This window comes from Pristis pectinata, chromosome 26 (genome assembly GCF_009764475.1).
Source record: "Pristis pectinata isolate sPriPec2 chromosome 26, sPriPec2.1.pri, whole genome shotgun sequence".
Lineage (NCBI taxonomy): Eukaryota > Metazoa > Chordata > Chondrichthyes > Rhinopristiformes > Pristidae > Pristis > Pristis pectinata.
This window is the reverse complement of record NC_067430.1, coordinates 21,696,542-21,718,995: the sequence shown is the minus strand read 5'-3', so window position 1 is coordinate 21,718,995 and position 22,454 is coordinate 21,696,542. Positions and strand designations below refer to the sequence as shown.

General features: G+C 43.0%; 1 protein-coding gene across 4 annotated transcripts in view; it reads right to left on the bottom strand.

Annotated features, from left to right (window-relative positions):
* Positions 1–21,479, bottom strand: part of LOC127583506 (myo-inositol 2-dehydrogenase-like) — a 34,724-nt gene extending 13,245 nt beyond the window's left edge. Inside the window, exons 1-3 of one of the 4 annotated variants that reach the window (XM_052039564.1) lie at positions 19,813–21,479; positions 13,093–13,158; positions 3,054–3,638 (exon numbers count right to left, since the gene is read on the bottom strand). In XM_052039564.1, the coding sequence (XP_051895524.1) occupies positions 3,054–3,610 (557 nt within the window). In that variant the 5' untranslated portion in view covers positions 3,611–3,638; positions 13,093–13,158; positions 19,813–21,479. Of the gene's footprint in view, positions 1–3,053; positions 3,639–13,092; positions 13,159–16,962; positions 18,699–19,812 lie in introns of those variants that run through there. The other 3 variants (XM_052039560.1, XM_052039561.1, XM_052039563.1) reach the window with 3 other exon arrangements.
* Between the last annotated feature and the right edge of the window lie 975 nt (positions 21,480–22,454).

Genomic DNA, 22,454 nt, shown 5'->3' with positions numbered 1-22,454 from the left:
CCAGGAATCGCGTCTCAATCAGTCCAAGTAAAAGAGATTTCCATCCTCAGCAGGAATTAACAAACTGGAAAGGTTTTTATGACCATCCAGTATTTCATTATCATCCTTATTTATATGAGCTTTTTATTCCACATTACTTATTTAACTGAATGCTTAATTCCCTATGTACTGCAGTGGGATTTGATCAAGCCTCCCAACTTCGTGTAAACCCATGGATTGCTTGTCCAGTAATTTAACCACAATGCTAGCGTACCTGTTTGATATCTAACACCATTTTTGTTTAAATCAGAAATGTTCACAAATCTATAACTCCTGAAACAAGCAAATGTTGTAAATGAATAAACAATATGATATACAAATGGTGATAACATCCATCTTGACATTCACCCATTTGGATTGAGCAACTGCAACCGATACAACTAGTGTGCTGCAATTTAAGTTAAATAGATAATGATACTGGTCAAGGTACCTTCTAATGTTCAAATAGTACATCTCGTTGAAGATTGATGTTGCTGTAGAGAAAATACCCAATTATGCTGACTGGTGGCTTTCATTTATTGATCCATTAACAAAACTACAGCATAAAAAAGAATCTGCTGAAGAACCCCATCAGACACAAACTACAGGTTCCAATGGTATTATGCAGAAAAAATACATCAGATGGAACTCCCTCTCAAGAAAAGGTTTTGACTTAGTCATTGAGTGAAAGAAAACATGGATGACTTTGCCAGTTTTTCCTCATTCTCGTTAGACCACTGAGCCTGCATTTGCAAAAGGCAAATAACCCGGGTTTTTGCTTCATTCTGCTCCATTGATACGTGGATGGATGCCAGGCAGAGAGGCAAAGACAACCTCTTCACCAGCAGCTCCCTAATACTGACATTCTGGACTTGTAGATGATGAATGGCTACTTAAACAAAGATTTAAGCACAGCGGTCTGCAGAGGAGCCTTCCCTTAAAGGGAGGTTAATGAAAAAAAAATTATAGGCAATAGTATTCAAATGAATATACAAAAGAAAGGTAACATAAAGGTCATCTATTATCATCTTTTCCATCAGATGATGCATCTCCTTTCTGCACCACCAGAACACCAAACCATGCAAAAGGGTAAATAAAATAAACTGTAACCAATTTAAAGGGAACAAACTCTGGGAAAGTCTTCTGTGAGCCGTTCAGCAAACCGCGGTGCATTTACTGAACCTATTCCAACAATCCTGCAGGCTCAATAAAAGGCAGATGCTTATTAATCAAAGTTATGACATAAATAAGCAATAGCTGACATTTAAAGAATACATAGTTTGCAAATAATGTATCTAACTGAGTCATAAAAACTCATCAGAGAAAGTGGTTTAGCATGTCTTTCAAGAGAAATTAAAGATAGTATTAATTTCAAAATAAAAAGCTTTCAATGATAGAAAGAAAAAAAACAGTAAGGCTACTTGGGAAAATATCAGAATTTAACAAAGGCAATGACAAAGACAATGAAAGTAGAAATGAGAGTTACCCAACGAGAAACAAAATCAGATTACATAATCTATAGATGCAACCAAGTCAAAAGGAAAAGACTAAGGCTACTGTGACCTTACAGACCAAGTCAGGAAAAATTTACATTGGAGAATATAAGAGAATGGCAGAGAAATTAAGCATATATTTTATATCTGTCACAAGAAAACCCTCATAAATAGTGGAAAACTACAGGTCTGGAGTAAATAAATTCAAAGAAATTAACATCAGGAAAAAAGATTAGTTCTGGAGAAATTAATGGGCATAAAAGGAGATATATGCCCAGAATCCAATGAAAATCATTTTATGATGCTGGCTATGGAGATCGTGGATTCACAGGTGGTCATTTTCCAAAATTCCACACATTTTAGTAAGATTCCTACAACTTAGAAGAAAGCAAATTAAGAAAGGAAGGAGAGAGAAATTGGGAGGCTGTGACTTGTGGGATGCTACAGGGATCAGTGCTGGGGCTTCAGCTGGTCACAATCTATATCAATGATTGGAATGCGGGGATCAAGTGTAATGTATCCAGGTTTGTTGATGACACTAAACTGGGTAGCAAGGTGGGCTGTGAGGAGGATGCAGAGAGGCTTCAGGGGAAGATATGCAGGTTAGATGAATGGGCCAGGGCTTGGAAGATGGAATATGTGCAAAAATAAGGTCATCCACTGAGAGATTAACTAGAAACTGGTATTTTTTAAAAATATATAGCAAGACATAGAAAGGCGTTGCTGCTGGGTATCTTTGTACATGAAGCAAAAAGTTAACGTGCACGTAAAAGTAAGCAATTTTGAGGCAAATTATATGTTGGCCTTATTCTAAGAGGAACTGTTAACAAGGAAAGGACATCTTGCTCCAATAATTCAGCAATCTGGTAAGACTACATCAGGAATGTTGTACACAGGTCTAGTCTCCCTACCCAAGGGAAGATACTTGCATTAGAGGGAATGCAGCGAAGCTTCATCAGATTGATATGGCAGGTGTGTAGTATGAAAAGAGATAAAGCAAACTGGTCCTAAAATCTCTATAGTTTAGAAGAATGAGAGGCAATCTCACTAAAACATACAAAATTCTTTCAGGCTCGACAAAATAGAAGTAGGAATGATGTTTTCCTTAGCTTGCGTATCAAGAACTAGGAGTTGATCAGAACAGAGATGAGAAGAAAATTGTTTCACCCGGAGGGTAGTGAATCTTTGGAATTCTCAACCCAAGAGGGCTTTGGAGATTCAGTTGCTAACTATATTCAAGGCATATATCAATACATCTTTAGGCATTAAGGGAATCACAAAATACGAAGTTAGTGCAGGTAAGTGGGGTTGAGGTAAATTTGAGAACCATGATCTGAAAGAATAGCAGAGCTGGCTCTAGAGGCCACATGGCCAACTCCTGCTTTTATTTCTTATGTTCTTATAATGACTTTGAGCCTTCGGACAGCTGTGGAACTGCACAGAATATCTACCATGGAAAGCAAATAGGTAAATTCCCCAAAATACACACAGCTCCAATGCAGGAAATTCTGTGAAGAATTGATAAAAGGCTTATAACCATACCATTGGTCATTGAGCACAATGTCAGCGTCCTGCCCACGTACCACCCTGGTACTTGCAAGAACATCTGCGCTGAAGGCACATTCCACATCCTGAATGCAGTCCTCCACAATGTAAAGCAAGCTGCAGCCGCTCTCCTCTTGGATGCTTTTAAACAAAGCTCTGTTGCCACTGCAAATGCCAAAAAGTGCCAATCCGATGCGACTGCCCATCAAAGCACCGTTCCCATATTGCCCCATTGTCACATTGGAAACAATATTATTAGAAGTTTCTGGAATTATGTGCCTTTGGCCACTAGATCTCGAAGAGTGGGAATGACCGAGGACTTGAAGGCCGTTGAATGGAGGTGTCGAACCTGAGGGAGAGTTTGAGGTAGCCATGTCATGGCGAATAGTCACTGTGTTGGTAATGGAGTTGGATACACTTGTTCTGAATGAGATCATGTTCTGATTATGAGACACTGGAGAAGAAGCATTATTGTTGAAGCTGGTGGGACATGGGTTGGGTCGGAATACAAAAGATGACGACTGTGGTAGAACAGATTGATCGAGCATAGACATCCCAGCAGAGAGATCCGTAGGGGGAGACCTAGGAAAGAGCAAGTATCAAATAAGAATAGATAATTAGGTGTGAACAAAAAATCTTCAGACTTCTATTACTTTTGTCTCTTCCAAATTCATTCAATAAATGAACAGCTTTAAAAGAAAGCTACTTAAGAAGGTACCAGATATTCACTGTCATTTCCCAGTTCAACAAAATGGAATTATTCCATGGCATTGTCAAATAAAAACAACACCTTTTACAAACTCAATGTGGCCCAAACTACTCTACAGCCAAGAAGTATTTTTGTTGTGTGGTCACTGTTGCAGTTTTGAGAGAAGACTCAATTTGATGCCCCAATCCTACATTAGTACATTCAGTTACATCCCCAGATGCTAATGGGTGATTTATTTCTGAAGCCTTGCTGTTATATGAACATTCAGAGCCATTGTCTCTCCCAAACACTGCAACTACTGAGAAAGAAAAATATAAAATCAGATTGTGAAACTCAACTTCAGACTGCATTTAACAGAAATGAGATCAATCCTTCTACTGCATAAATGTGCAGCAGTTAGTGCTGCTGCCTTCACAGACCCGGACTAGATCCTGACCTTGTATGGTGTCTATCGACACAATAGAACACCGAACAGTACAGCACAGGAATAGGCCCTTCAGAAGTTGTGCTGAACTAATTAAACTAATAATTAAATGACTACTCGTCTCTTCTGCCGACACAAGTCCATATCCCTCCATTCTCTGCATATTCATGTGCCTATCTAAGAACCTCTTAAATGCCTCGAACGCACTTGCCTCCACTAGCACATCTCCTTTGAACTTACCCTCTCTGACCTTAAATGCACACCCTCTAGTACTAGACATTTTGACCTTGGGATACCGGCTGTCTATCTATGCCCCTCATAGTCTTATAAACCTCTATCAGGTCTCCCCTCAGCCTCAACCCCAACCCAAAGATACACTGGTTGATAGTTAAATTGGCTACTGTAATATTAGATGGGGGCAGTTAATTGGTATGTGAGAGTCAAAATGGGATCAGTGTAGGACTGGTGTAAATGAGAACTTGATATTCAGTGTGGATGCAGTGGGCGAAGTGGCCTATTTTTATGCTGTATATTAACCAAACCAGACCTTCCAAGAAAACTATTGGATAATACCAATTGGGGATTGGGAAAACAGTGAAACTATTGGTCAGCAGCTTAGCTCAACCAATAACATTTCTCCTTTGGTCAACAGATTCAAGCTTCCAACGTCATGGCACGACCGTAGCATATACATTAGACTGATATTCAATGGAGATGGAATACACCATTATGCTATTCCTCAAATGAGAAGTTAAACCAAGGTCCCTCATACCTAACCTATTGGTTCAGGCGTATATTAAAGATACTGTGGAACTACTGGAAGAAAAGGAATTTTCCTTGTGTCCTGGCCATAATTTTCTCCTTGACCCATCATCACTAAATAAACAAAAAGTAATAAATCATCTTTAATGTCCTCAGGGTATTCCAAATTGCTTAAAAACTGACCAACTGTTTGGTCAGTTTCCACCACAATGTTGGAAACTGACCAAACTGAAATCTGTGGTACTACATGTTCCTGTGTAATTTATTCATAAATTAGTGAACTCATTATTGCATGTGGACTCTTGATAAACAGCTGTTATACTTACCCACATAGCAACTATCACTGCTCTTCAAAATATTTTCATCATATCTGAAATATTTTACAAAGTTTCGAGGAGATAGAAAACAATAGAACAAATTTAAGCCTTTGTTTCTTCTCTTTTTTACCTTTGTAACATCGTGCTCAGGAAAAACTACCATGCTAGGTTGATCCTTTACTATAGTGGGTCTATCTTTAAACATCAAATGAGCAAGTTCCACATTATACAAATTATATTAGCAAATTGCCCAGTCATTTCTCCTCCTCGGTTAATGAAAAGATTATAAAAGTCTGTGAAAGTTGTAAGAACCATTCTGCTAAGTCAACCACTGATCAGAGTCCAGAACTACATTGCAAAAGTTAACAATCGCAAAACTTAAAGAAAACCTTACACTGCAATGCACAATATTGTATGTTAGCTCGAGTGATTTTCAAATGTGACAACAGGAAGCAAAAATTGTGTGTATGTGGACAGAATTTTTAACAATAGCTTTTATTATGATACTGTAACATATTTCACAAGTTCACAATAGATGCCCAAGCCTAACACGTATTAAGTAAACTGCACTGGGATGTTTTCACATAATTAAAGACACAGTATGTGCAAACAAAATATTGAAAGCTATTAAGAAATACACCATAAAAGCACTGGTGACTAACAGGAGACAACAGAAACTGCAGATGCTGGAATTCTGGAGCAACACACAAAAAATGCTGGAGGAACTCAGCAGGTCAGGAAGCATCCATGGAGGGAAATGAACAGTCGACATTTCGGGCCGAGATCCTTCATCAGGACTGGAAAGAAAGAGGGCAGACACCAGAATAAAAGGGTGGGGGGGGGGGGGGGGGGGGGGGGGGGGGGGGGGGGGAAGGAGCATGAGCTAGTGGGTGATAGGTGAAACCAGGTGAAGGGGGAAGATAGCTGGGAGAAGGGGAATAGAAGTGGGAATGCGAGAGCTGGGAGGTGATGGCTCAATAAGATGGAAGCTGATAGGAAAGGACAGTGGACCATGCAATAAAGGGAAGTAAGTGGGGAACCACACACGAAGTGCTGGAGGAACTCAGCAGGTCAGGCAGCACCTATGGAGGAAAATGAACAGTTGACATTTCGGGTCGAGACCCTTCATCAAGACTGTAAAGGAAGAGGGCAGAAGCCAGAATGAAAAGCTGGAGGGAGGGGGAGGAGCTAAACCATGTGTTATTCCATGGTCCAGTAACCTCTCCCATCAGATTCCATCTTCTTCAGCCCTTTGCCTCTTCCACCTATCACCTCCCAGCCTCTCACATCATTCCCACTTGCCCCCCTCCTCCACCTACCTAACTTCCCCCTCTCACCTGGATTCACGTATATTTTATTCTTCCTACTTTTTCAGAGCAAAACCCCAACCCAATTCCACCACCCACCTAAATTAGGGACAATTTACGGAGGCACGTCTTTGGGATGTGGGAAGAAACTGGCGCACCTGGAGAAAACCATGGGAGAGCATGCAAACTCCACAGAGATGGCATCTGAGGTCAGGATTGAATCCAGGTTAGTGGCACTGTGAGGCAGTGACCCCACGAGCTGCACTAACCATATCACTCCATGCTGATAAGGTGAAATGCAGCAAAATGGGAGATGACTTGTGGAACTAACAAATGGACATGGACTACCTGGTTTGAGTCACCCACTTACTTTCCTGTGTAATTAATTTCCTAATATAAAAGACAGCCACAACTTCTATTTGATCTTTCAGCTACTAAAAATGTTATGATTTGATCTCCTCTCAAGCTGAGCTGATAGGCGTTCATTTCTACAAGTGCTACCTTTACCTTTGTCACCTCTTTCCAAAATGCATCAATCCAGAACTCCATGACCTTACCCAGTTAATCATTCGCAGCATTCCCACTTTCTCAAAGCCTCACATCCTGTTTGTGCTTCCGAGCAACTCAGTAGTTTTATAAGCTGCAACCTTAAAAACTGCAATTACAGTGGATCCTTGGCCACTACATTTTATCATTACGAGCCTTATAAAAAGTTTTATAACCCAACACTTGGATACTCTTAGACTTCGAGATTTACAGCACAAAAAGAAGCCATTCAAAACTTATGTCTATGGCAGTCAAAAATGAACTTAGGTTAATCCAACTTCTTAGCTCCTGGCACATTGCCCTGCAGGTCACGGCTCTTCAAACACTCATCTGGGTACTTTTAAAGAGAAAGATTTCTGTATCTGTTTGGACCACCAAGTTCCACACCCCATCTTTATTGAGTGAAACAGATTCTTCTCACTTCTCCTCAAGTCCTTCTACCAATTAAAGTCAATGCTCCCAAGTTACTGATTTCTTTGCAAAGAGAAATATTGGTCTTTTCTACTTACACTGCCAAAGCCTTAGAATATGGACCATGGGGGAAAAACCTGCTGATGAAGAGTAAGATCAAAAGACAGAATGGCCTACTCCTGTTGCTATGATGTCAACTCGAACTGGTCCCTGTATCAAACAGCTCTACTGTGTTAAGTGAACCCTGAAACCAGTAACATCTGAGTGATTGAAGACACTGAAAGGAACACTAAGTACATCACAAAACAAGGTCTATGCCAGACTAAATCAATTAAATGTAATAAAAAGAAATTGAATCAACACAAATTGATAACTGTCCTGGATAAGGTCAGTGCCAACATACAAGGAAAAGCAGTGTACATAGATTTTATCAATGCAGCCCCAGAAACTGATCTGCAAAACAAATTAAACCAATTCTCTTTTATTTTTAGTCATTTGTTTGTTAGTCAGTTATCTCATCTCATATACTGGAACTGATATTGTCACTGTCAATCACAACCCATGAGTATCTGCATAGTTCGTGGTCAACACTGATATAAACATTAGGTTTTTACAAAATGTCATATAGTCATAGCTGGACCTTGATGTCAGCACTATGATGGTGGGGGGATAATTCTTTTTTATATAGAGATTCTGCCCAGAACAGTTTCGAGCTCTCAGAGCATTCCCACCCTTCATAATCCCCCCACTCATTTCCCTGTAATCTATTCTCGCTCTCCTGCCCTCAACTCTCCAGCCACCCTCTTGTGATAATTTATAGTAGCAGCCCAATCTTGGTCTTAGTTTTCATGCAAGACCCAAAGGAGCTTTCGATTAATCACCTCAGTCCTAAGGGGGCTATCAGATTAGCAACTATACTCACACAATACTCCATATGTAACTAGGAATGAATTCAGATAAACTTTTTTTTAACCATTTTGCTGCCCAGAAAATTCTTGTTTCTTTTTCTTATGGCAAAGGAGGAGGCCATTTGCCGCATTGAGTCTACGCCAGCTTTCAGAGAAATCCCATTAAACATATTCCCCCACTTACTTCCCTATAACCTATTCTTTCTCAGGTGCCCATTACTCTACTTAATACTCCTACCAGCCACCTACACCAGGGATAATTTACAGTGGCCAATTAACCTACCTGCCAGTGAATCTTTGGGATCTGGGAGGAAACTCGGGGTGGATGAATTGGGGGAACCCATGTGGTCACAGGAAGAACGTGTAAACTCCACAGACATAACATGGAGGTCAGGATCAAACCCCAGCCAATGGAACTGAGAGGAAGCAGCACCACCTGCTGCAGCCCTGCAACACCCAGTGAAAATCATTAAAAATGAACTATAATTATAGAACATAGAACAGTACAGCACAGAATAGGCCCTTCAGCCCACAATGTTGTGCCGACAGAGCTAATCCCTCCAAGCTACAGAATACTCATATCCCTCCATTTTCCTCTGATGCATATGCCCATCCAAGCCCCTCTTGAAAGCCCCCAATGAATTTGCCTCCACCACCCTATCAGGCAATGCACTCCAGGCATCCACCACCCCGAGTAAAAAAATTTACCCTTCATGTCTCTTCTGAACCTACCCCTTCACCTTAAATGCATGCCCTCTGGTATTGGATCGCTCAATAATGGGGAAAAGATATTGCTTGTCCACTCTATCTATGCCCCTCATAATTTTATACACTTCCAACAGATCACCCCTCAGCCTCCACCACTCCAGAGAAAAGAGGCCAAGTTTGTCCAGCCTCTCTTGATAGTACATGCCCTCTAATCCAGGCAGCATCCTAGTAAACCTCCTCTGCACCCTCTCTAAAACCTCAACATCCTTCCAAAAGTGAGGTGACCGGAATTGCACGCAATACTCTAAATGCAGCCTAACCAGAGTTCTATAGAGATGCATCATAACTTCTTGATTTCTATACTGAGTACCTCGATTAATGAAAGCAAGCATTCCATAAGCCTTCTTAACCACCCTATCTACCTGTGTAGCCACTTTCAATGAGCCATGGACTTGCACCACAAGGTCTCTCTGCTCTTCAACACTGTTAAGGCTCTTGCCCTTAAGAATGTACTGCCTCTTGACATTATTCCTACCAAGGAGCAACACCTCACATTTATCTGGGTTAAATGCCATCTGCCATTTCTCTGCCCACACCTACAACTGATCTATATCACACTGTATCCGTCGCCAGTCTTCTACACTATTCACAACTCCACCAATCTTGGTATCGTCTGCAAACTTACTAACCCACCCATCAACATACTCATCCAGGTCATTTATGTACATCACAAACAGCAAAGGTCCCAGTACAGATCTCTGCGGAACGACTCACAGGCCTCCAGCCCAAATAAGTCCCTTCAACCACCACCGTCTTCTATGGGCAAGCCAGTTCTGGATCCGCACAGCCAATTTTCCACTGACCCCATGCATCCGAACTTTCTTGATTCACCTATTATGTGGGACCTTGTCAAATGCCTTACTGAAGTCCATATAGATGACATCCACAGTTCTACCTTCATCAGTCTCTCTCGTCACCTTGTCAAAAAAACTCAGCCAGGTTAGTAAGACACGACTTGCCCCGCACAAAGCCATGCTGGCTTTCCCTAAATCAAGCCATTAGATTCCAGATGCTCGTATATCCTATCTCTAGAATTTTCTCCAGCAATTTCCCTGCAACTGACGTGAGACTCACTGGTCTATAGTTCCCTGATTTTCCCTTATTCCTTTCTTAAATAGAGGAATGACATTAGCTACTCACCAGTCCTCTGAGACCTCACCTGTGGTCAAAGAGGACACAAAGATACTTGTCAAGGCCCCTGCAATTTCCTCTCTCGTCTCCCTCAGTAACCTGGGGTATATCCCATCGGGCCCTGGGGACTTATCCACCTTAATACTGTTTAGGAGACCTAACACTATCTCCTCCTTGACCTCTAAATGCCCCTAACATGTTTCTGCCCTCAGTTCCAATTTCTGCGTCCTGCATGTCCCCTTCCTGGGTAAGTACTGAAGAGAAATACTCATTCAGAACCTCACCTACATCCTCCGCATCTAAACATAGATTCCCTTCTTTATCCTTAAGTGGTCCTACCCTTTCCCTCGCTATCCTCTTATTCCTTACGTAGGTATAGACTGCCTTTGGATTCTCCTTAATCCTACTTGCTAAGGACTTTTCATGGCCCCTCCTGGCTTTCCTAATTCCTTTCTTGCGTTCATTTCTAGCTTCTTTATAGTCCTCACGTGCTCTTTGTGATCCTAACTTCCAAAGCTCTACATATTTGCCCTTTTTCTTCTTGACTAAGTTCATCACTTCTCTGGACATCCAAGGTTCCCTTACTTTGCCATTCATGTCCTTCCTTTTAATCGGGACATACCTATCCTGTACCCTATGTATTTGATCCTTAAATACTTTCCACATGTTCAATGTGGGCTTGCCAGCAAAAAGGTGTTCCCAGTTTACTCTACCTAGTTCCTGCCTTACTCCTTCAAAATTAGCCCTGCTCCAATTGAAAACCCTCCTGCTAGCCCCATACCTATCCTTATCGATAGCTATCCTGAAAGTTAATGAGCTGTGGTTACTGTTCCCCAATTGCTCACCCACTGATAAGTGAGTCACCTGGCCAGGTTCATTACTCAACACCAGGTCCAGAATAGCCTCTCCCTTTGTTGGACTGTCAACATATTGATTTAAGAACCCCTCCTGGATACACCCAACAAATTCTGCCACATCTAACCCCCTTGAACTAAAAGGGTCCCAATTTATATTAGGAAAGTTGAAGTCTCCCATGACCACAACACTGTAAATTTTACACATTTCCCTAATCCGTTTGCATATCCGTTCCTCAATGTCCCAGTGGTTATTGGGAAGTCTATAGTACATCCCCAAAGGAGTGATTGCACCTTTCCTATTCCCGAGTTCTACCCATACAGACTCTGTATCCAAGCCCTCCATTATATCTCCCAGGAGTGCAGCTGATATATTATCTCTAATTAGTATTGCAACTCCTCCCCCTCTTTCACCTCTCTCTATTCTTCCTAAAACTTTGAAACCCTGGCACATCGATCACTCATTCTTGTCCCTCCCTCAACCAAGTCTCTGTAATGGCCACACCATCATAGTTCCATGTACTGATCCATGCTCTAAGTTCATCACTCTTGCCCATAATACTCCGAGCATTAAAGTACAAACACTTCAAACCATTCGTACCATCATGTCTGTTATTAGGAATCTGCCGAATACGATATTCCCTGACATCAGTCCTCCTGCCCATTCCCTCACTTACTGACCTGTTGTTCCAGTTCCTATCCCCCTGTGAAGCTAGCTTAAACCTTCCCCAGTAGCATGAGCAAATCTCCCTGCCAGGATATTGGTTCCCCTCCAGTTCAGGTGCAACCCATCCCTCTTGTACAGGTTACCCCTTCCCCAGAAAAGGTTCCAATGATCCAAGAACTTAAAACCCTGCCCCCTGCACCGTCTCCCCAGCCACCCATTTGTCTATGCCATCATCCTGTTCTTTCTTTCACTAGCTTGTGACACCAGGAGTAATCTGGAGATTACTACTTTGGAGGTCCTGCTCTTCAGCCTCATTCCTAACTCCCTATACTCATTGCACAGGACCTCTACCCCTCTCCTGCCTAAGTCAATGGTACTAATATGCACCACAACCTCTGGCTGCTCGCCCTCCCCCTTAAGAATATTCTGCAACCACTCCGAGACCTCCCTAGCACCCGGGACGCAACACACCATCCTGGCATCTCTTTTGAGGTTGCAGAATCTCCTGTCTGTGCCCTTGACTATCGAGTACCCTATGACTACCACTCTGCCTGACTTCACCCTTCCCTTCTGAGCCTCAGTGCTGACCACAGTGCTACTGGCCTGGCTGCTGCTGCTGCCTTGCCCAGATAAGTCATCCCCTTTAGCAGTATCCAAAGAGGTATACTTGTTGCTGAGAGGAATAGCCACAGGGGGATCCTGCACTGACTTCTTTTTCCCCGACCTCCCTCAGTGCTCACCCATCCACTACCCGAATCCTGCACTCTGGGTGTAACCACCTGCTCAAAAGTCCAATCGATGATTTGCTCAACATCCCGGAGAATCCTTATTTCATCCAACTCCAGCTCCTTAATCCGGTCTTTCAGGAGCTGAAGTTGGCTGCTCTATCCGCAGGTGTAGTCCTCAGTGAGACCATTAAATTCCATGAATTCTCACTTCCCACAGGAGGAGCCATTGCCGTATCTGCCATCCTGCCTACACTGTACTAAGGGAATCTAAGACCAAAGCAGCAATAATAAAAGGACAAACTTACCCTTCTTACCTGTTCTTTTGCCTCGGCCTCTTTTCATCGAAGCCTCTCGAGTCAAAGCCTCTCGAGTCAAAGCCTCTCGAGTCAAAGCCTCTAATTTCCCACTCTGACTCCAGCCCACTCCAACGATAGCCACTCCGCTAGACCCTACCTCTCATTTTATGGTTAAGGACCCCAAGCAAGGAGAGAGAAAATAACTCACCGGGTCAGGTGACTCTCCACTCTCTTCCCGCTGCTGCCACTTCCTGCACCTGCGCACTGGCTTCTGCTGAGGGGAAAGGAAAACTGTAATTATCCCATATTATTCTCACCTGATGTTAGAGGGTTGCAGATTCAATAATATGAGCAGATAATCTACGGCTAACGTCTCCCTCCAGGATTTGAAAATTGAGTGCCATACTATTGGTAGCCCCAGTGAAATGGCTAACATTTCCACCACAAGCATTGCTAATAGAAAACAGCATTTTTAACACTGCCACGGTCTGTAAGATCTTGCAGTATACCAAACAAAACTTCCACGTTTTCCCACATTTTAATAACTGTTGTATTTCAAATTCAGCGGACAGCACTTTGGGAGGTTTCTAGAAGATCTCTGGCAGGTATTTACCAGCACTATTCAACCATGGACATCATTGTGATAAGACTCAAATCCCTTACTGTGATTTTCATACACTGCTGGTCTCTAGTGGCTCCTACTAAAAAACATCTAGAACAAGATATGACAGCTGTTTTATTCCCTGCCTTTCACTTTCAAACACAGAGGGCAAATGCCATTTCTGTACTGGTGCTCCAGCTGAACTTCACGCACACTCGAGGAGGCATCGGGGCTCCATTTGGTTTATTCAGTTCCACTTGTCACTAACAGACATTTTATCTTAAGGTCCTAAGTCTACACACCTCCAAATGAGACAGAGCTCCAAGAACAACAGAGGACTGCAGTGATCAGAATGCGAGACTTTGAATTATTCTCCTCGCAAAGATAATTCTAGATATGTCCAAAGGTAGTGGTTTCACAAGCTATTGCTGACACTTGAGCACACAACTCAACACTCCAAAGCAGTACCCTGATGGAGACATTGGCTTCCAAATGAGATACCAAACAGAAGTCCCCTCTGCCATTTCATTTTAATGTACAAGGATCCATGCCATTAATCAAGACAAAGCAAAGGAGTTCTTCCCCCAGTACCTAGCCTATCTTTACTCCTAAATTACTAAACCTGATACAAGAAAGAAAATACTGATGGTATTCAGCAGGTCAGGAAACTTATGTGGAAAAAAATTAACATTTCAGCTCAATGAGGTCTCATCAGAACTGGAAGATTACAGTACCTTGGATGGTTTTAAGGTGCCGAGAAAGGGAGGAAAAGAGGAGAGAACAGAAGAGGAAGTCTGTGGAGGACTTGCAGGAGGAGATAACTAACAAAAGAGATAGGGCAAGGCAAGAGTTCTAATGGAACAAGAAACAAAGGAGTGGTCCAGAGGAGACGCAAATAGGAGAAGCACAAACTTCTGACCTCCTAAATACTGCAGATGTGGAAAGTCTGAAAAAACAATGTGAAATTACCAAATTTTGCTGTTAGCTTGATAGAAGACAGACATTTTCACACCACACACAAAGAAAAGCAAAAGCAGTCATTCAAGACATTCTGATTCCTGGGTTTCTTGCAAGCTGTCCAAATGTGATCTCATTCCCAGCTGACATCGGCCCACTCAATACAGACTAAAAATTCAATCTGGGTTGTTGAATAGTCCCTTAACAAACTCAGTACTAGTGTAAGTAAACCATATGTTTGATAGCACTGGCATAGAGTCAGAGTCATACAGCAAAGAAATGTCTCTTCAGCCCACCGTGTCCATACAAGCAATCAGGTACCTATCAACACTAATTCCATTTTCCAGTACTCAGTCCATAGCCTTACGTGCCTTGGCATTACAGGTGCTCACCCAACTGTTGAGAAAATACCTGTCTCCACCACCCTCTTAGCAGTGCATTCCAGATTTCAACAACCCTCTGGGTGAAAAAATTATTCCTCAAATCTCCTACCCCTAGAGTTAAGCAGAGGACATAGGTTTATAAACACCTCTGTTAAGGGGAAAAGTTTCTCACTGTCTGTCCTATCTGGGTTCTTCGTAATTTTGTAAACATCAATCAGGTCCCCATTGGTTTCCTCTACTCCAAGGAATACAAGCCCAGCCTATCGAGTCCTTCGCCATAGCTGAAATATTCCCTCCCTGGCAACATCTCCTCTTCATCCCCTCCGCTGTCTGTTCCAGAAAGGTGGTGACCAGAACACAGTAATCCAGCTGTAGCTTAACTAAAGTTTAACTTAATTCTACCATAACATCCCTGTTTTTATTTTCTGTACCACAGCTAATGAAGGCAAGTATACAGTATGACTAAGTACAACTACTTAGGTTGTATTCAGGAATCCCTGGATACATACACCAGGATCCATTTCTCAGTACAACTAAGAGTCCTACCATTCATTGTGCACATCCTTGCCTTTAGTCCTCCCAAAAATGCAGCAGTTCATATGTTTTGAGATGAAATTCCATCTGCCTACCCCATGCCCCTTTTACCAACTCATCAATATCTTTCTGCCACCGAAGACTAGCTTCCTCACTAGCAGCAAAACCTCCAGCACGTCACAGGCTTCCAATTGCAAAAAAATCAAACCATAACCATCATCTACCTCCTATCACCAAGTCATTTTCGGATCCAATTTGTCAAATTGATCCAGATCCCATGGGCTCTTACCTTTTGAAATTGAAACAGGTTTCTTCAAAAATTCATACTATTTTCATCCTGCTCACATCTTAGAATCTTCATTTTGATGTTGGCAAATTTCCACGGGCTTTTTATCTGAAGAGATTTTATTTCTCTGCAAACACTCCTTCAGTGATAGTTCAAAGCCTCATTGTGCGATCTTTCTTACCTCAATTCTGTTCTCAGTCTGAAGGTGAGACTATGGCTAAAATGCAAAAGCCACCCCTCCCTCCTTCCACCCCGCACCCCCACCCCCCAGTTCACCTAACTGGTCATTCTCAGAAGACAAGATAGCAAACACAGATGGAGCATTCAACCATAAAGTGGATGATTGGGGGGGGGCTGGAATTCATAGTTGAGCGTCAAGTACAGTAACTAATTAGGAAGGCTGATAGAGTGTTGCCCTTTATTGCAAGAGGTATGCAGTATAAATGCAGGGAAGTTTTGACTCAACTATACAGGGCATTGATAAGATCACACCTGGAGTACCGTTTCTTCGTATGCAAGGAAGAAAGCATACAATTGCATTGGAGGCAGTGCAGACAAGGTTCACTTGGTTGATTCCAAGGCTGAAGAGGTTGACATATGCAAAAGGTTGAGCAGGTTGGGTCTATATACATTGGAGTACACAAGAATGAGAGGCAATCTTATTTAAACATGCAAGATTCTGAGAGGGATTGACAGAGTGGATACTGTGAGGATAACCTTAGACAGCCTTGTTTGGGTATCTGAAACTAGGGGGAATCATTTCAGAATAATGGGTTACCCACTTCAGACAGAGTTGAGGAAAAATTTATCACAGAGTTGAACCTTTAAGATTCCCTCGCTCGGAGAGCGATGGGGGCACTCATTAAATGTCTGTTAGTCACTGTGCAATATAGTCAAAAGTTCAAGTAGTATGGATAGAAAGTAGGAAATTGGTGTTAAGGCCAAAATTGGATCAGCCATGATCTTCTTGAATGGAGAAGCAGGCTCATGGAGTTGACTGGCCTGCCCCTGCTTTTTCTGTTCTTAAGTTCAATTTCATTCTGCACTCACTGCTTGCTTTTACTCCAGGTGCTACTTTGCTGTCAGACTGGAGGGTCATGCCTAAGAATAGGACCCTGCTCAGATCACTGAACTGAATGAGATCAAACTCAGGACTTTACAGTTCCAATTCTCATTGAAGTACTTATAGATATCTAAAAATAATGATCAATCCAGTTTTAATATTCCCTCATTTCAAATCAGCCTGACTCATCCCACCCGACACCACTGCGAAGCTGCTGTACTTTGCACCATCTCTCAAGCCTTTGTTTCACTTACATGAGTAAGGTGGTTGCATGAAGTCTGGCTGAAGTATGCTTCTCCAACCGTTTGTTGCGATAGTGCCTGGCCGACCCCAGATGCTCTAAAATGCGATCCCTCCGAGCGCTCATTGGAATCTCACAGGACTTGCAGTACAAAATCTCCACCAAACCCCTCTCCCCACCTTCCTTTTGCTCGACAATGTGTCTTTTTACCGACAGGTCACAAAATTCAGCTGCATAATCATGCAGTGATTTTTTCTTCCTCCCCATGCTGGAGATACTATTTTCTTTCTTAACTTCAAGATATTTCCCCTATTACTATTTCTGTCCAACCACTTTCTTCCACTAACTCTCAATCATCCTAAATATGACTCATTTTTAAACTTCATTCTCCATGTGTTTTCTGTTACTGATATCTATTTGTTGCTTTCAATTTACAGTATTTTCTACACAAATTGTCGTCTTCTTGGTATTTTATGACTTTACTCCAAATGTTTATTTCTTCTTTTTATAGTTCTGCATTAGCTACCCTACATTAAATTTCATTTGTCCACCTATTGTCTCAAACCACTTTGTTTTACCCTCCTATACGCTAACTTAATTCTGCTTATTCCACAACAAGCATCCTCTTTATGTGTTCATTTCTACAGCTGCTCTTCAGTCTTCAATTTCTATAATACGTTTACAATTCACTCCCCTAGTGTCTTTCCCACCCTTGTTCCTTTCCCTGCAACGACGGCAATATATCTTCCTTTCACAAGGTGAATTTCTGTGCCTAGTTCTCCAGTCAGTTATTCTGGAGATTGTGTTTGTTCCGTCTTTTAGCCATTCATTCTTCCCCTGCAATTTATGCTAGTCCTTTTCCCCTCTTTATTATTTGCTATTTCTACAAGATTCCCCTTTTCCCCTACTTGTATTTCTCTCATCAGTTTCTGCTGTCCTCACTCTCAGGTACTTAATATTCCCTCCCCGTTTAGTTTGTTATAATCCCTTCCAAGTCTGTTGTTCTCACTTTGCAATCTTCTCTCTTGCTTATCTTTATCAGGTCTCCCTGCATTAATCCTCAATTTACATCTCACTCCTTCCCTGATATCTCATTTCCCTTATCCCTTCTGTATTCTCTCCCTCCTCCCCCTTCCTTTTGATTTAATACCCGCTGCCTATCTCCCTCTTTCGCTGGCGTCCATGTCCATCTCCTTCAATGTTTGCTGGTTCACCTCCTGTCCCCTCTTCCCTGTCTCCCACCTGTTACTGGCCCCCTTCTCTCTCTCTTACTCGTTCCAGCCCCTGTTTACCTTCTCCTATGCCTGATGTTGATGTGTTCTCTCCCCCTGCCTCTTCCCCCAATGTTTTCCTCTCAGGGGCTGACTTCCCTCTTGCAGCCTGTTCTATTCCTGCCTCTCGGTTACCTGGTTTATTCCTGCCTCCTTGCAGCCCGCTATCTCCCTGCGCTGGTCCTCCACTCCCTGAGAACTCAGCCCCAGTCCTACCTCCAACTTCCTGCTGCCCCGCCGCCAGCACATTAACAACCAAAGCAGCTGAAGGCCTCGGGAGCTGCCGTGACCCGCCCGTCAGCTCCTCAGCCAGAGGCACACATTGCCGGGCTCCCAAAGCACATCAGCCCCCCTCAACCTGCTCCCGGATGTGAACCCGGCCACAGGAAACACAGCCGCTCCTTCGCAGCACCGCCCGCCGGCGGGGAGGGCCAGCCGCAGCGCCGCCCGCCGGCGGGGAGGGCCAGGCTGACCTGGGCCGCCGATTTGCACCCGCCCGCCCCGTCCCTCCATAGGAGATTGCAGCCGCCTAGCGGATGGGAGGACTGGTCTGCCCTCCGCTCTGGAGGGAATTACAGCCGCCGGAGACACAAGAGAGACTGCAGATAGAGCAACACACAAAATGCTGGAGGAATACAGCGGGTCAGGCAGCCTCTATGGAGGGAAATGGACAGTCGACGGTTCGGGTCGAGACCCTTCCTCAGGACTGAAGTCCTCTGGACTTCCTCAGGAATTACAGCCACCCGTCGGATGGGAGGACCGGTCTGCACTGAGGGAAATGCTGCCACCCGTCGGATGGGAGGACCGGTCTGCACTGAGGGAAATGCTGCCACCCGTCGGATGGGAGGACCGGTCTGCAGTGAAGGGACGAGTCTGGGCCCCCGCCGGGGACGGAGAGCAGCGCCGCCTGCCAACAAGGGGGTCTCATTAACGTCTGAGCGGCGGGCGCAGAGTCCACCGCAGTCCCCGGCGGCGGGATGGTCCCTCACCTTGGGGAATAAATGGCACTGCCATCGCCGCCCTGGGGCACAGGTTCTCAGGTTACCTGAAAATAGCTCCCGTTAACCCTGTGCCGTTTTGGCGCGACCGGCCGCAGAAATGCGGTCATTTTTGGAAATCCTTGGGAAATCCTGAGTTTTAAATCGTGCTGAATATGTCTGTTTTACATCTTAGATCTTTATACATCGACCTGTCGCTGAAAGGGACGGCGGTAATTGCTGCTGTTAATTTGCAGGCTGCGGGCACTGCAGCGTTTGCCGTCCACCCCGAATGGTCCCCGGGGAAGGGGGTGGCGGGTCCCCGCCTTGTTTTGCGATGGTAGGTTTGCTGAAGGCAACACCCGCGATGCTGTTGGACGGGGAAGTTCGGGATCCAGATCCATGAAGGAACTGTTATATTTTCAAGACACGGGAGACGACAGATGCTGAAAATCTGGAGCAACACACAAAGGAACTCAGCGGATCAGGCAGCATTTGTGGAGGGTCGAGACCCCTTCATCCAGACCCAGTCCAGGTGCCTGACCCGCTGAGTTCCTCCAGCGACTTTGTGCGTTGTTATATTTTCAAGTCAGGATGGTGCGTGACTTCCAGTACCTGTTCCTCTGTTTCTGATGTACTTGTCCTTCTGGGTGGTTGGGTGGAGTTGCTGGACAAACCCCAAGTTGCCACAGTGCATTTTGAAGCTGGCACACCGTGCAGAAGTCTTATGCCAAGGACGGAGTGAAAACTTAGGGTGTTGGACTCTGTGCCAGTCAAGCTGTGTGCTTTCTCCTGAATGGAGTCAAGCTTCTTGGATGTGGTTAGAAGCTATGCACATCCAAGCAAATGGAGCGTATTCCATTACATTCCCGGCTTCTGCTTTGCAAATAGTTAAAGTGTTTGGGAAGTCAGGAGGATTTGGCTGATCTTTGGCATCAGCTCGAAGATCCAACAGCTCTGATGTCATTAGGGTGGCTGAGCAGCCAATCATATTAAAGACGTCTAAGATAGCAAACAAGGAAAAACCACGATTTTTATTCAAGGTTTTTTTTAAAAACACTTTACATTGTGCCAAATAAAGATCAAAATGTACAACAACGATTAAGCTGAAGTATAATAATAAAATAATTGAAGAAATATATTTTAAAATCCAATCCAATCCATGACAGGCAAGGAAATCACAACCCACATGTAAAGTTAAGACTTTTAGGGCAGAGAGTTTGATCTGTGGTAACTATGTATGCTATTAAAAATCTTATACACCACACGCATGACAATTTCAGTTTTAAAAGGGTGGGACTGGTTCGTGTGTCAGTACCATAAGTTCATGTAAATTGAACTGATTCTTCCTGTTCTTGGGAGAAGGCTACAAAACAGTGCAACATTGTGATTTCTTTGATAAACTACAGAGGCGTGGAAATTCCAAAGTTGATGTTCACTTCAGTGTGTGATAATAGTGTGCTGATGATTTCATCATTGTAAGATTCAAGCATTTGACATCCAGAATGCCCTTCACAAGGTCTTTCTAAATGTTCACCGGATTAAGGGAAGAGATTGCCAATTGAATAGAAAATTGTTTTGGCACAAAAAGTCATCAGTCTTCATTGGGAATTACATAACTTTCTGCAGCAGCATCTGAGATTGTCTCACAGGGGATCTGTGGGTGCCCTTTCCTGCTCTTTGTACTATTTAGTCATTAACTTTGATAAGAGGACTATAAACAGGTGACAAAGGTTGCCAGTCCAAGAAATCGCAATGAAGGATGTCCAAAAGGAATTTCAATTAACTAAAGAGTTGTATTCCTGCCTTTGGTTAAAAAAATGAACGGAATCCCTATTTTCTACTTAATTAATGGCTGCCATATTAAGTGATTTTTAAAACATCCAACTTCTGAGAATGTGGAAGTAATTTGGGAGAAAGTCAAAAATCTTCCTGATTTTTTTGTTGAAGAGATTAGTTTCAAATCTTGGAGTCAAGGTAAGAAATGTGGCAAATCTGCTCTATCTGATGTAATTAATGTGGTGATCACATATTGCACAAATGTGCTGTATAAATGGGTACACTGGAATACTATCTAGAGGGAAGGGCAAGAGTTTAATTCCTGTTATTGTAATATAAATTTAAATGACTAAACAATTTTGGAATAGAAAGCTGGTATCAGCAATGGTGACCTTGAAGCTATCAAGTTGTCCAAAAACCCATAGGATTTACCAATTCCCATCAGGAAAAGGAATCTACATCCTTACCTGGTCTGGCCTGTGTTATGTTCTATATGTTCATTCACATGGTCCAGATGTCACTACCAAGCTGAAATTTATTGCTCATCCTATTATTACTTCCTTAACGGGGTTGCTTGCTTGGTGATAGTTAGTTGTTGGGGGGGGGGGTGCAGTTAAAAGTCAATTGCATTGGTGGGTCTGCAGTAGGTAAGGATGACATATGTTCTTCTCAAAGGATGTTAATGAATCAAATGAGTTCTTTTACAGAAATCCAGTACTTTTATGAATATAATTACAGACACTAATGTTTTATTTTTACATTTATTTTGAACTTAAATTCCCCAGCTGTTCTGGTGGGATTTAAATTCACCTCCCTAGCTCAATGGCCCAGGTCCCTAGATATCAGCCCTATAGCTTCAGAATCAGGTTTATTATCACTGACATATGTCATGAAATTTTCATCAGCAGTACAGTGCAAGACATAAAAGACATAAAAATTACTATAAGTTACAAAAATAAATAAATAGTGCAAAAAAAAGGAATAATGAGGTAGTGTTCTCTTATGCTGCCACATTCCAAAACCCACAGCAATGTGGTTGATTCTGACTCTCCTCCGAACTGGCCGAGTGAGCCACTCAGATGGTCAGCAAGTGCTGGCCTTACCACTGATGTCTACACCCAGGGAATGAAGAAAAGAATCTGTGCATCTATTTTCTGAAATCTGAAATGTTGACTAGTAACCGGCAGAAAACAAAAGCAATCTATTTCACTCTGCCTCTTTATTTTACCAAACAGTGGTGGACAGTTTTTCCCTACTATTCCCCACTGACTTCAGTTTGGGAAGGTGAAATATTCCAAATGTGATCATCCATTTGGTAGATGCATATGAATAGAAGAAAGAAGAAGCAAGAGTAGGCCACTCAGCCCTTCAAGCCTGCCCTGCTATCTAATATCATGGCTGATCTGCCCCAGACCTCATCTCTTTTTCTGTGCCATTCTCCTCAGCCCTCATTTCCCAATTTTTCATAAAGTTATGTA